The 11,542-nt window shown below is 49.4% G+C and overlaps 1 protein-coding gene across 1 annotated transcript; it reads left to right on the top strand.

The window, feature by feature from the left end:
• The first annotated feature begins 3,528 nt into the window (after positions 1–3,528).
• Positions 3,529–10,959, top strand: LOC123044785 (histone-lysine N-methyltransferase family member SUVH2). Its single transcript, XM_044467667.1, has 3 exons — positions 3,529–5,863; positions 10,492–10,545; positions 10,720–10,959. Exon 1 carries the CDS (start codon positions 3,732–3,734, stop codon positions 5,751–5,753), a length of 2,022 nt encoding a protein of 673 aa, XP_044323602.1. The 5' UTR covers positions 3,529–3,731; the 3' UTR covers positions 5,754–5,863; positions 10,492–10,545; positions 10,720–10,959.
• Positions 10,960–11,542: the final 583 nt, after the last annotated feature.

Genomic DNA, 11,542 nt, shown 5'->3' with positions numbered 1-11,542 from the left:
GCATGGGTTGCCATTATGATTGCCGGCCGGCCATTGGTTGCTCCGAGAGAAGGGTGAGGGCACTGAGGGCCTAGTGAGGTGGCATGCGCGGGGCATGCCGCGGGCCAGAGCTCGACCGCTCAGATTTGTCGGCATTGCAAGGACGGACCCGTGCGCAAGCGCCGTGCCAGCGTGAGCGGCTCCCGTGGTAGGTGGCAATCGGACAGGTGATAATCACAGGTGGATTAAGCATGAAAGGCAATCAGCTTAGGTAAATGCAGAATGGATACATGCCACTGGGTCAGACCCAAGTGCCTTGGGAATGATGTAACCCGAGGGGCGCCCCCAGCAAGGTAAGCTAAAGACATAAACAGAGATACATGCCGCAGGGACGGACCCACATGGCGTGGGAATGATGCAGCCCTGAGGGCGCTCCCAGCTGAAATGAACTTGGGAGATGTCACCTGGTTCCGTTGTAGAGGGGGTGTTGGGGCAGCTGAAGATGCGCGGTGAAGGGGCCGACCCTCACGAGCCACCGGGGCCTTGAGCCTCAGGAGGCTTTGGGGGTCCAGGTGGTCCCTTGAGGACCGTCTCCATCTCTGCTAGGATCGCGTGGTGCCTGGCCTCCTGAGCCGCCAGGATGCTCCGCAGGTGACGCTGGTAGGTGGCAGTTGCGTTCGGCAGGCCGAAAGGCATGCGAATGTAGCTGTGCGGTGGACCCTTGCAGTGTCCCACGTGCGAAGGCCAGAAGCGCTCCTGAGATGCGGCTCGGTTGAGCCCTGGGACGTCGATGCAGAGACACAGCCCTCCATCCTCGCCTGGATGGGGCACCACGCCAGGCGAGCAACGGTCGCCACGCACGGCCCTCGCTTCCTGAAGCTCCTGAGTGGTCATGGCGATGAACTCCTGAACGTTGGGCTTTCCACGCCCTGTGTCTTCCTGAGGGAAACGTACCGCGAAGCACGCCTCCAAGTGGTGCCCGAGCGCCTCCCTCGTGATGTTGGCGAGGTCTGAGGCCCTCCATAAGAGAGCCCCCGAGCCCTACCCGAGGAGGGCACTGGGCGCGCCTTCCTATGCGATGGAAGGAGGCGCCCAAGCACGGGCGCTGATCCTGACGCGGCACCACCCGAGATGGCGACCTCCTGAGGCCTTGTTCGGAGTGGTTTCTTCTTCCTCTTGGGGATGACCTCAGGAGGGTTCTCCGCCTTGCTGTCTGGGTCCTCGATTGCTGCGGCTTGGAAGGCATGCTCGAGGGAGCACACCGCATCTCTCTCTTTGCAGGGGACCGTGATGATTCCGCCGCTTCCTGGCATCTTGAGGACGTTCTAGCCGTGGTGGGTCGCTGCCATGAACTTGGCCAGGGCTGGATATCCGAGGATGGCATTCTACGGCAGGTGGATGTGGGCGACGTCAAAGTCGATGAGCTCGGTGCGGTAGTTGTCGCGCTGTCCGAAGGTGACAGGGAGGCGGACCTACCCTATCGGGGTGGTGGGACCATCGGTAACTCCTGAGAAGGGCTTGGTGTGCTGAAGCTGGTCGTATGGCACTTGAAGGTTGTCAAACATCTCAACGGACAGGACGTTAAGCCCTACGCCGCCATCGATGAGGGTCTTGGTGACTTGCACGTTGCTGATAACTGGTGAACAGAGCATCGGGAGAATGCCAGTAGTAGCCATGCACTTGAGTTGATCTGCCGAGCTGAAGGTGATGGCGCACTTGGACCACCTAAGTGGGCGCGTGGCCTCGAGCTTGGGGAGGGATGCGTTCACCTCGCGAGCGAACTGCTTGAAGATACGCTGAGAGGCTGGGGCCTAAGCTCCGCCCAAGATGCAAGCGATAGCACGCGGCTCATGGAAGCCCCCAGCCCCTCATCCTGATGATGGTCGTCATTCCTTCTTGGCGGCGGCGGCATCGGAGGAAGGCATGCGTTACCCTGGGGGCGGTCCTCGCGAGGCTGATCCCTCCAGGCGCCCTCGCGAGGCTGGTCCCTCAGGTGCCCTCGCGAGGCTGGTCCCTCCAGGCGCCCTCGCGAGGCTGGTCCTGCCAACGATTCTCACGAGGTCGGTCACGCCACTCCTTGTGAGGGCCACGGTTGTCCAATTGTCCTCCACCACGTCTTCCTCCTCGGTCGTAGTGTCACAGCCCTAGAGTTTTTTTGCAAGTAGTTGCATAGTCATCCATGCATCATGATTAAATTCAAATAAATTTGAAATGGGGATGAACAAACCCTAGCACCAATTTAATTCAAACAAGATCAACCTAAAATAATTCTCAATGATTCCAAAGTGCCCTTCAAAAATGTTCATGATTTATGGGAAGTTATTAAAAGCTCCTCCATAAATATTGTATAGTATAAGGGAAGAACAGCCTCCTGAGGAGAGGTGTTCTTGTGCTTGGTGGATGTGAAGATGAACTGAGTTGGTCTCTGAAGGTCGAGATCCGTTCTCCCAGTCACACCGTGGTGGCTAGCCCTATTTATAGAGGCCCTGGCCCTCTTCTCAAATATTGAACGGGGAGGGATCCAACAATGGCCAATTTGAAAGCGACAACTAGTACAAGCTATCCTGACTATAGGTGGTCTTCGCCTGTCAAAGGCGCTGGTGGTGACGCCGTCTTGGGCTCCACGATGACCTCCGTCCTGCCGTCCTGCTGGTCTTGGTCTTGTTGCACCGATATGAAAACTTTTGCTTGATGCCTCGGTACTCCGCGCTTGCGCTTGCCCCCTTAGCACCAAAGGAGAAACGAGGACACTGCGCGTGCTGGTGCCCGCCTGGCCTTGGTCGTCATGGCTTGCGTCACGGGAACCTCATGAGGTACCCCTCACCTTGATCTCTCCGCCCCGGCGAGCCTGCCTGGTGAGGCCGCTCCTGAGGAGGCCTTGTGTCGTCCGCCTCGCGAGGCTTGGCCCCTCGCGAGGGTCTTGATTGTTGGTTGACGAAGACCGGCCGTACTGGGCCACTGGTGGAGCCACGCCGTGGGCCGCAGGCAGGCAAGTCTGGGGACCCCCGTTCCAGAACGCCGACAGCCTGCTCCGCTGCCGCCGCCACCGCCACCCCCGCATCCCTAGCTCTCTTGACGATGAGCCTGTTCCGCCCGTCGACGGTGACCGCCTCCCGGCGTTGAACGTCTGCCCTCCACTCGGCGTTGGTCACGCCCGACGGTCTTGCCATCGCCGCCCTCAGCTTCCTCTGCTTCGGTTGGGTGGCATCGGTGGCGGCGGCGCGAGGGGCAACATATTTCTTCAGCGGCATGGCGACTGGTCTGATGAGGAGAATGGCGGGAACGGCGGAGGAGAAGGGGCAAGCAATTGGGAGGAAATGGAGGGGAAGGATGGGCAAAACGACAGGAATATGCCTGGTGTCGTAGATAGCACGTGCCCACGCGCCTTTTTGTTCGGGTCTCGGATTCGCTGGTTGTTATTTGGGCCCAAACCAACGATCGACTGAAAAGGCACCCTGGTGGGCCTGTCCGGGTGGTGGGGTGGGGTGGGGTGGGGGAATGCTGTTAGCCTAACATACTGTGTAATAAATATACAAGGAAAGGAGCGCATTTCGCACTTCTCCCTCGGTCGCAATCCTGCCCCTACCTTCACCCCCATCTTCACTAATTCACCACCGTGCTCCCTCCCCACATCCGCCACTTTGTCGCCCTCGGCGTTTCCGCCGCGCTCGTGGAGGAATTTGGGAATTGAGGATCCTCTGTTTCGTTGTTTTAGAAGACGACGCGGAGGCCGGGTTTTTCTTTTTGGGGCAATGGAGGTGGATGAGTCCTCGCCGTCGTCGCAGCTGTCCTCGCCCTCATCTCTTTCCTCTGACTCCATTGACCTCAACTTCCTGCCGTTCCTGAGGAGGGAGCCCAAGTCGGAGCCGGCTTCCCCTGAGCATGGCCCTCTGCCGCCACCGCTGCCGCTGCCGCCGCAGGCCACGGCTGCTGTTGCGGCGGCGTTCGCGGCACCGACAACGCCTGACCTGTCTTCGCCTGAGGTCCTGCCGCCTCTGCAGTTGCTGCCACCAAACCCCGACGAGGACGCGCTCTTCGCGGAGTACTGCCGATTGGCGAGCCTCTACCTGTTATCAGCGGGGGCCGGGGCGATCATGCCAGCGCCGACGTCTGAGGCCACGGCGCCGGCGGCAGTGCAGCCTGGGTCGGGGTCCGCGGCGAAGAAGCGCCGGCCGCGGTCGTCAGAGTTGGTACGGGTGTCCTCACTTAGCGTGCGGGATCAGATCTATTTTCGTGATTTGGTGCGCCGGGCGCGCATCACCTTCGAGTCGCTCCGCGGCCTGCTGCTGAAGGACGACGAGCGCGCGGAGGCGCTCGGTCTTGCGGGCGTCATCGGGCTTGGCTCAGTGGACCGGCGTCGCGTGCGCGCCGACCTGCGGGCTGCGGCGCTCATGGCCGACCGAGACCTGTGGCTTAACCGCGACCGCCGCATAGTGGGGCCGATACCTGGGATTGCTGTCGGCGATGCCTTCTTCTTCCGCATGGAGTTATGTGTGCTAGGCCTCCATGGCCAGGTGCAGGCCGGGATTGATTATCTCTCAGCAGGGCAATCTGCCTCAGGCGAGCCTATAGCCACATCTATTATTGTCTCTGGTGGGTATGAAGATGATGATGATCGTGGTGATGTACTGGTGTACACTGGCCATGGTGGCCGAGACCCCAACCTGCACAAGCATTGCATCGACCAGAAGCTTGAGGGTGGCAATCTTGCCCTCGAGCGAAGCATGGCCTATGGTATTGAGATTCGTGTAATCCGTGCAGTCAAGTCTAAGCGCAGCCCTGTTGGAAAGGTCTACTTCTACGACGGCCTCTACAAGGTTGTTGACTACTGGCTCGATCGCGGGAAAGCAGGCTTTGGTGTTTACAAGTATAAAATGATTCGCATTGAAGGGCAGGAGCCCATGGGATCTGTAAATTATCGTGCAGCTGAACATCTTAAGGTGGATGCACTATCTATGCGACCAACTGGATACCTGAGCTTTGATATTTCCATGGGTCGAGAGATCATGCCAATTGCACTATATAATGATGTCGATGATGATAGGGACCCACTCTTATTTGAGTACCTGGCACGGCCAATATTCCCATCTTCTGCAGTTCAAGGGAAGTTTGCTGAGGGTGGTGGTGGGTGTGGGTGCATCGAGAATTGCTCAATTGGATGTTATTGTGCAGAAAGGAATGGGGGTGAGTTTGCGTATGATAAAGCTGGTGTTCTTCTAAGGGGCAAACCACTGCTGTATGAGTGTGGTCCATATTGCCAATGCCCACCTAGCTGCCCCAACAGGGTTAGTCAGAAGGGGCTTAAGAGTAGGCTTGAGGTGTTCCGGTCAAGGGAAACTGGGTGGGGTGTTCGGTCTCTGGATCTCATTAAGTCTGGCACGTTCATCTGTGAGTTTAGTGGGATTGTGCTTACTCATCAGCAGTCAGAGATAGTGGCAGCCAGTGGTGATTGTTTGGTGCATCCGAACAGGTTCCCTTCAAGGTGGTTAGATTGGGGTGATATCTCTGATGTATATCCTGAGTATGTCGCTCCGAACCATCCTGCCACTACAGACTTGAACTTCTCGATTGATGTCTCAAGGGCAAGGAATGTGGCTTGTTATTTCAGCCATAGTTGCAGTCCAAATGTATTTATTCAGTTTGTGCTGTTTGACCACTACAACGTGTCTTATCCCCACCTCATGATCTTTGCCCTGGAGAACATTCCGCCCTTGAGGGAGCTAAGCATTGACTATGGAATGATTGATGAATGGGTTGGAAAGTTAACTATGTAGTCAGTATCCACTGGAAGGCAAATTCTTCTTTCATTTTCCTTTGTGTAACATTTTCGTAATGCTTCTCTTGGGGATCGTCGAGGTGATTGCTGCTAGAAGTTACTCTGCTGGTAATATTCCCAATCCTTGCTGTAATTTGGTAGTCTTGAGCTTTACATGGTTGTATTTCAAAAGTCGTTTTTATGTCATTCATCACATTATATGCGGCTTATCTTATGCCTGTGTGACCTGTTTGATTTTCTCTGTTTCTTTACTTCCTTCGCGGTTTGTTCTGCTCCCACCAAGGATCATAAACCTGTTACATGTGTTATTTCTAGAATCACGAGGTACGTATCTAGCTTTTTATGGTCAAGCCTGTTTAGTTTTCTTCCTAACAATGGCCCATCAAGCTAGCAATATTTCATAAGCAACACATATTATACCAGAGATTGATGAGCATGATAAACAGTTTAATTAAATAGCTGAGCCGCCATATGGAAAATTCAGTATTTCTGTTGCTGTTCAAGAGAGTGCTTGTTAAGAGATTCAGTTGCCATGGTTCCTTGAGCAAGATTTAACATTCACATGGATTATTCTAGACACATTCAAGTTATTTGTGTTGGGACACCTAAATTAACCTTTATACTACCTTTCTATTTAGGAGATGGCAACAATATATATAAAGTATATCACTAATCATCTCAAGTTATTTGTGTTGGGACACCTAAATTAACCTTTACTAGTAGAATGCCCGTGCATTGCCACGGGCTTTAAAAAATTATTAAGATGGTATCGACACAGCTAAAATAACCGAGAAGAATGCACATCTCAGCTAACACACATCATACTATCGAACACAATAATATTGTCTCAAAAAAATCAAACACAATAATATGTTATTGACAACTTAAAAAAATATGTTATTAAAACCAACCAGTAGTTGAATGGTTAGGAGGGTTGTGGTACCCATCCATGTGTGAGTGCATAAGTGTGGTGGTGGTGGTGGTGATGTACATACACTGTTATCCGTATTTCTTTATACTTTTATAAAGACATAGAACCATTTTACTATCTTGCCCTTTTCTTAATTCAAATACAAACAAAATCATAGAAATTTGGAGTTCATGTGACTATTCTTATTCCTTGGCCGACCGATTTTCCGTGGGGAGCACCTTTGAGCCACCACGGGTATCTAATAATCTTTTCTACAAATGCACACTCCCTGATATCGATCTCAACGTTCCAACCTTCTAGTCATGGAGACTACCCAAAGAAAGTAATTTTTTTACCATGATCACTTCTTTATCTGGAAGAAGATGCCATCTTTTTACAAAAGTATGCCATAATTTTTAGACACATACACTGATATTACTTTCGTTATGAATAATGCATTTGTACGTTAAGTCATCCAAGTTTGGTTGCACACTCGCGGAACATCCAGCAATTTCTCAAGATACACTTACAAGACCAAGCATGGCATGACATGAGAAAACCAACAATGATGAGTGCCTGCGCCTTGAGCTTTTTGGGAGTCTTGATAATCACTGAAAGTAAGTTGATTGATGCATTGCGGAACCTTGAGCTTTTTTAGAAGCCAGAGACCAGATCCTAAGTGAGGCCCTGATATTGGCATGTATTTGTGGTGGTTCTTCAAGTATGGCTGCAATGCAAGTTCTATTTACATGCAGAAATGTAGTTAGTCCCCTAAAATAATTACTCTATTCACATGAATTTGACAAGTTGGAAAATACCTTAGGCAGTTCTTACAATAATATTTCCAATGGAATTGCCAACAAAACTTTGTTTCCAATATACCTCCTTCACCGCCCTATTCATATTCTCATGTAATAAAACTCACTACTTTATATTAGCATAACTGAACTACTAAAGTTGGCTGCATGACATGCACAAAATTCACACAAAAAGGAAATAATCAGTATGAAAAAGGAGAAGAGCAATATGCCCTAGAAAGAAAAATAATAAGCTACGTTAACATGAATGGAGAAAAAACATGTGTTTTTAGTGCTTTTACTTGTGGGACCTATGTCTTTATTGGGCTTGGCCAAAATCTGAGTGCTCTGTCTTGACTTGTCAAATGTGCATGACTTGTGTCAGATTCAAGAAGCCTTGTGGCCTCTACACCCTAATTGTAAACAACTTGAAATATTCTTCTGCTTCATAAGTTCCAGGAGTTTAATTCTACTTGTATTTTAGAAATATAAATTTCTTATTAACAACAAGGACTTGAACCCTACTAAGATTTTTTTTTCTTTGTTCAAAACAGCATCAATAGTTCCACGTGAAACACAATTCAAGAACAGGACACATTTATATTATATCCCAGACCATTAAAATAAATTGATGTGTGTGCAGGGGCGACGTGGGGGAATCCCCTCTAGTGCCGCCGTGTTCCCCTCCTTCCCTCCTTCCTAGTCTCGCCGCCACCCGAGGAGGCCGCCGGCAAACACCGCGCGCACTCCGGGGAAGGTGGCAGAGGGGCGCTTCTGCTGCATCTCACGGCCGCATAGCCAGAGCAGGGGCGGAGCTGTCGTGTTGGATCTTGGGATCTGAGGGTGTGTGTTTCGGTGCGGTTGTAGCCTTGTGTCGTGTCGTGTGGTTGACATTGTCGCTTGTGCGGTTTTTGGCCTAGTTTCCCTTATAAACTGGGCCGCTATGTTAGGATTTCTATTAACCCACTGGTGTTATTAATCCTGAAAATCTGGGTGTATACTGGTCCAGAAATTTTCCTAAGAAATAATTGCAAGTGGTAGCAGAAATCAGTGCCCTACAGAAATGGTAAGAAAACATTACAAAGTGGCCATGATAAATATGAAAAATGATCTGTACATTAGAACAGATCACCATATACGAATAAGATTACTTGAAGGTAATTGACACCTATTATGAGATGCTACGATTTGAATCATTAACTATGCAATTTAGTGGGAGTTTAGAGTATCATATCGCTGTTGTGCTCCGCCTACTTGCTCAATGAGAACATTGTACACACATATAGAAAGAACCAGATCAGCTTACATATAGAATACAGAATGGTCACGGGAGTTCACGTGTTTGTTACTCTCAGAACAAACAAATCTGAAACCGAGCATGAAATCGAGCTCCAGGAGGTTGCTGGACCCTACGCGAGGACAGTTAAGGCAAAGGGAGAGACAATGATGACTCCCTAAGCCCAGACAAGGTCATAAAATTCTAGCTGTCAAACTGCACGAAGATCCTTAAATTTATTTTTCTTGTCATCCCTCTGCGTACATGCAAATAAACTAACATGTTGGAGCTCCATATATGAATGTCATTTAGAGGGTTCTCATGCCTCCACCCTTCCTTGCCCCTTTGAAATCCCACTGGAAACCATAGAATCTGAAATGTTTAATGTAAGTATAAGCTATATGTTATAGAATAAATATAGCGCAAAATATAAGTATGGAGTCCGGAGGATATGTATTTGGCGACAATAACGGTAATCAACAACACACTTCGGTCATGCATATTTTAACATGGGCCACAAACTATGATTCAATTATTATGATTTAAAGGGACACATAGTTCAGTTATAGTCATACCACTTATGAGCTCTTTTACGGTGAGAGTTATGAAATGTAATTTCCTGTAGCTCCTCCCTTGACTATTTCCCACCGTTGATTTTAACATGTTAATTAAAATATTTAATTTAATCAAGAAGGGTATTATGGTCCGTGGCTTTTTCTTGGAAACATTGTGCTTCGCTCGGTTAATCCCACGTAACTGTCACATATCGCCGATCCCATCTCACGAGTGCGTAGACGGCGCGAGGACATGGGGCGACGACGTCATCTTGCGAACTGGAGTCGAGGGCCGCCTTCCCTACGCGCCTCCCGAGCCGTTCCTCAGATCGAGCGCCGCGGCGACTCTCCCAGGCCGCACCATCATCGAAACCGCAGCCGCTCCGCCGAAGTCAATGGAGACCTGCTCCTACAGCGGCCCTAAAGCTTTGAAGCTCTAGTTTGGTCTTCTTCTGGTACGTGTTCCTCTAATCTTACTAGCGACGCATTGGTTCTGGGGATTAACAACAGTAATATAATCCAAAGTTAATTGGATCTGTGTTGCATGATGGTATTAGTGGTTACCAGCCCTGCAAACTGATTTGAGGATGAGCAAGTAGGTGAACCTTCTAGCTAGCTTCTCGTTGTATTATGGTTCGCTGGATTGCAAGTGCCGGGGCTAATTTTAATGGGTGTTTCAATTAGACTAGCAGGAATACTAGTGCTCCATGAGTTGGGATTGGGCAGATTGCATCCGGACAAGAACTAATCAACTCGTGAGACAATGGCTAGCTAACTGATGGCTTGTTGCATGCCTACTGTTTACCTTGTTCATTGGAATCAAGTTTCTTATGGTACAGAGATGAAATAAACGACTACAGGGACACATAGTTTTACTTTGTAGAGTCAATCGGTTCGGTGCTCTGTGCTGCTAGCCTACTAGCAGAGAAGGTGATAAATAGTAGCCTACTAGCAGAGAAGGTGTTAAATTAAAACTGAATCTTGTAACTAATTGCTGCTGACAAGAATGGTTAATAGGTATCTGTATTATATGTATAGACAGTTAGCTATGGCTTTCGTAGTGCAAAGTAATTTGTTAATTGCAGTCTAGATAAAATGGCTCTGGGACAATGTTAACCGGTGAGAGGAGATACATTGAGTTTAAAATATATATCCATGTGCTATCTTGTACAATATTCTGAGTGTGGGTTAATATACAGGTTTGACAACTTTGTGTGTGAAGGGTGCTTTTTCAGACAACCTTCAGTATCGAGGCAAGTTCATGACAGACCTCTTTCATTGTATGCATTGTTGTCGTTGCATGTGCTTCAGTGTACTTTGTTCTTCACATTTGGTGTTTCAACTTTATACTTCCAATTTCAGTCAATCTACATGCTATTTGACAGTTATTATTACTTTATAGTTTAACAATTTTCTCAACCATGCAGCTGTTGATACCTCACGGTCTGATAAGCTCAATAGTGTCTCTTCTGGTAGTGGTGTAGCTTGAGGAAGCAATGCCTTAGGGACATGGGGCAAGAAGAAGTACGCAAAATTCTGTAGGCTGCTCGGATTTGAGGATGATGTGTGACCTCCATGTGTGAACCTTCTATTCTGTACTGTGCCCAAAGCTATGTGTGAGATTTATTTGTGAGACCTAAGCTATGTGTGAGAATGTTGCAATGTCTGAGACCTTAGTTCTTGAATTATGCTTCATTTGCGCATATTTTGGTCTTTTGAACATATGAAATGCCAAAGATGGAGTAATGCTAGCTAAATACTTCCATATTGTTTTGAGCAAAAAAATGGAAGTGCGCGGAAATTTTTGAATAAATTGTCAAAAAACAATACACTTTTTTTGCGAATTAGAAAAAGTGGATGGTTCACATCACTCCTGGACCTTTTTTTTTGCTTTCTTAACCCCCTAGTATATCCAATACAGTTGGCCCCCCTCGTCAGGTGACCCTTCAACTTACAGACATGCTGCTCCCGCCGTCAGTCCCCTACCCAAGCTTGTCTCCCCCTGCCACTCCAACTTGCTACCACTGTGCCCACCCGCTGGAGTCACCTCGAATATCCTTGCCACCAAACCAAGCTCCATGACTGCAGAGTGGCATCGACCGCGTCGCGGCCATCGTGGCCCCAACACCGTGCTTCCCAGCTCGGTGGAGGTCAGCGAGGCCTCATGGAGGATCAAGGCAACGTCTTTAGGTCGATGAGCCGTCAGTCCCCTACCCAAGCTTGTCTCCCCCTGCCACTCCAACTTGCTAC

The sequence above is a fragment of the Triticum aestivum genome, chromosome 2B (assembly GCF_018294505.1).
Source record: "Triticum aestivum cultivar Chinese Spring chromosome 2B, IWGSC CS RefSeq v2.1, whole genome shotgun sequence".
NCBI lineage: Eukaryota > Viridiplantae > Streptophyta > Magnoliopsida > Poales > Poaceae > Triticum > Triticum aestivum.
This window is presented reverse-complemented; position numbering and strand designations above follow the sequence as displayed.

Excerpts from the sequence above, each read along its gene's own strand:
- LOC123044785 (XM_044467667.1), top strand. The coding sequence starts at position 3,732 with ATGGAGGTGGATGAGTCCTCGCCGTCGTCGCAGCTGTCCTCGCCCTCA.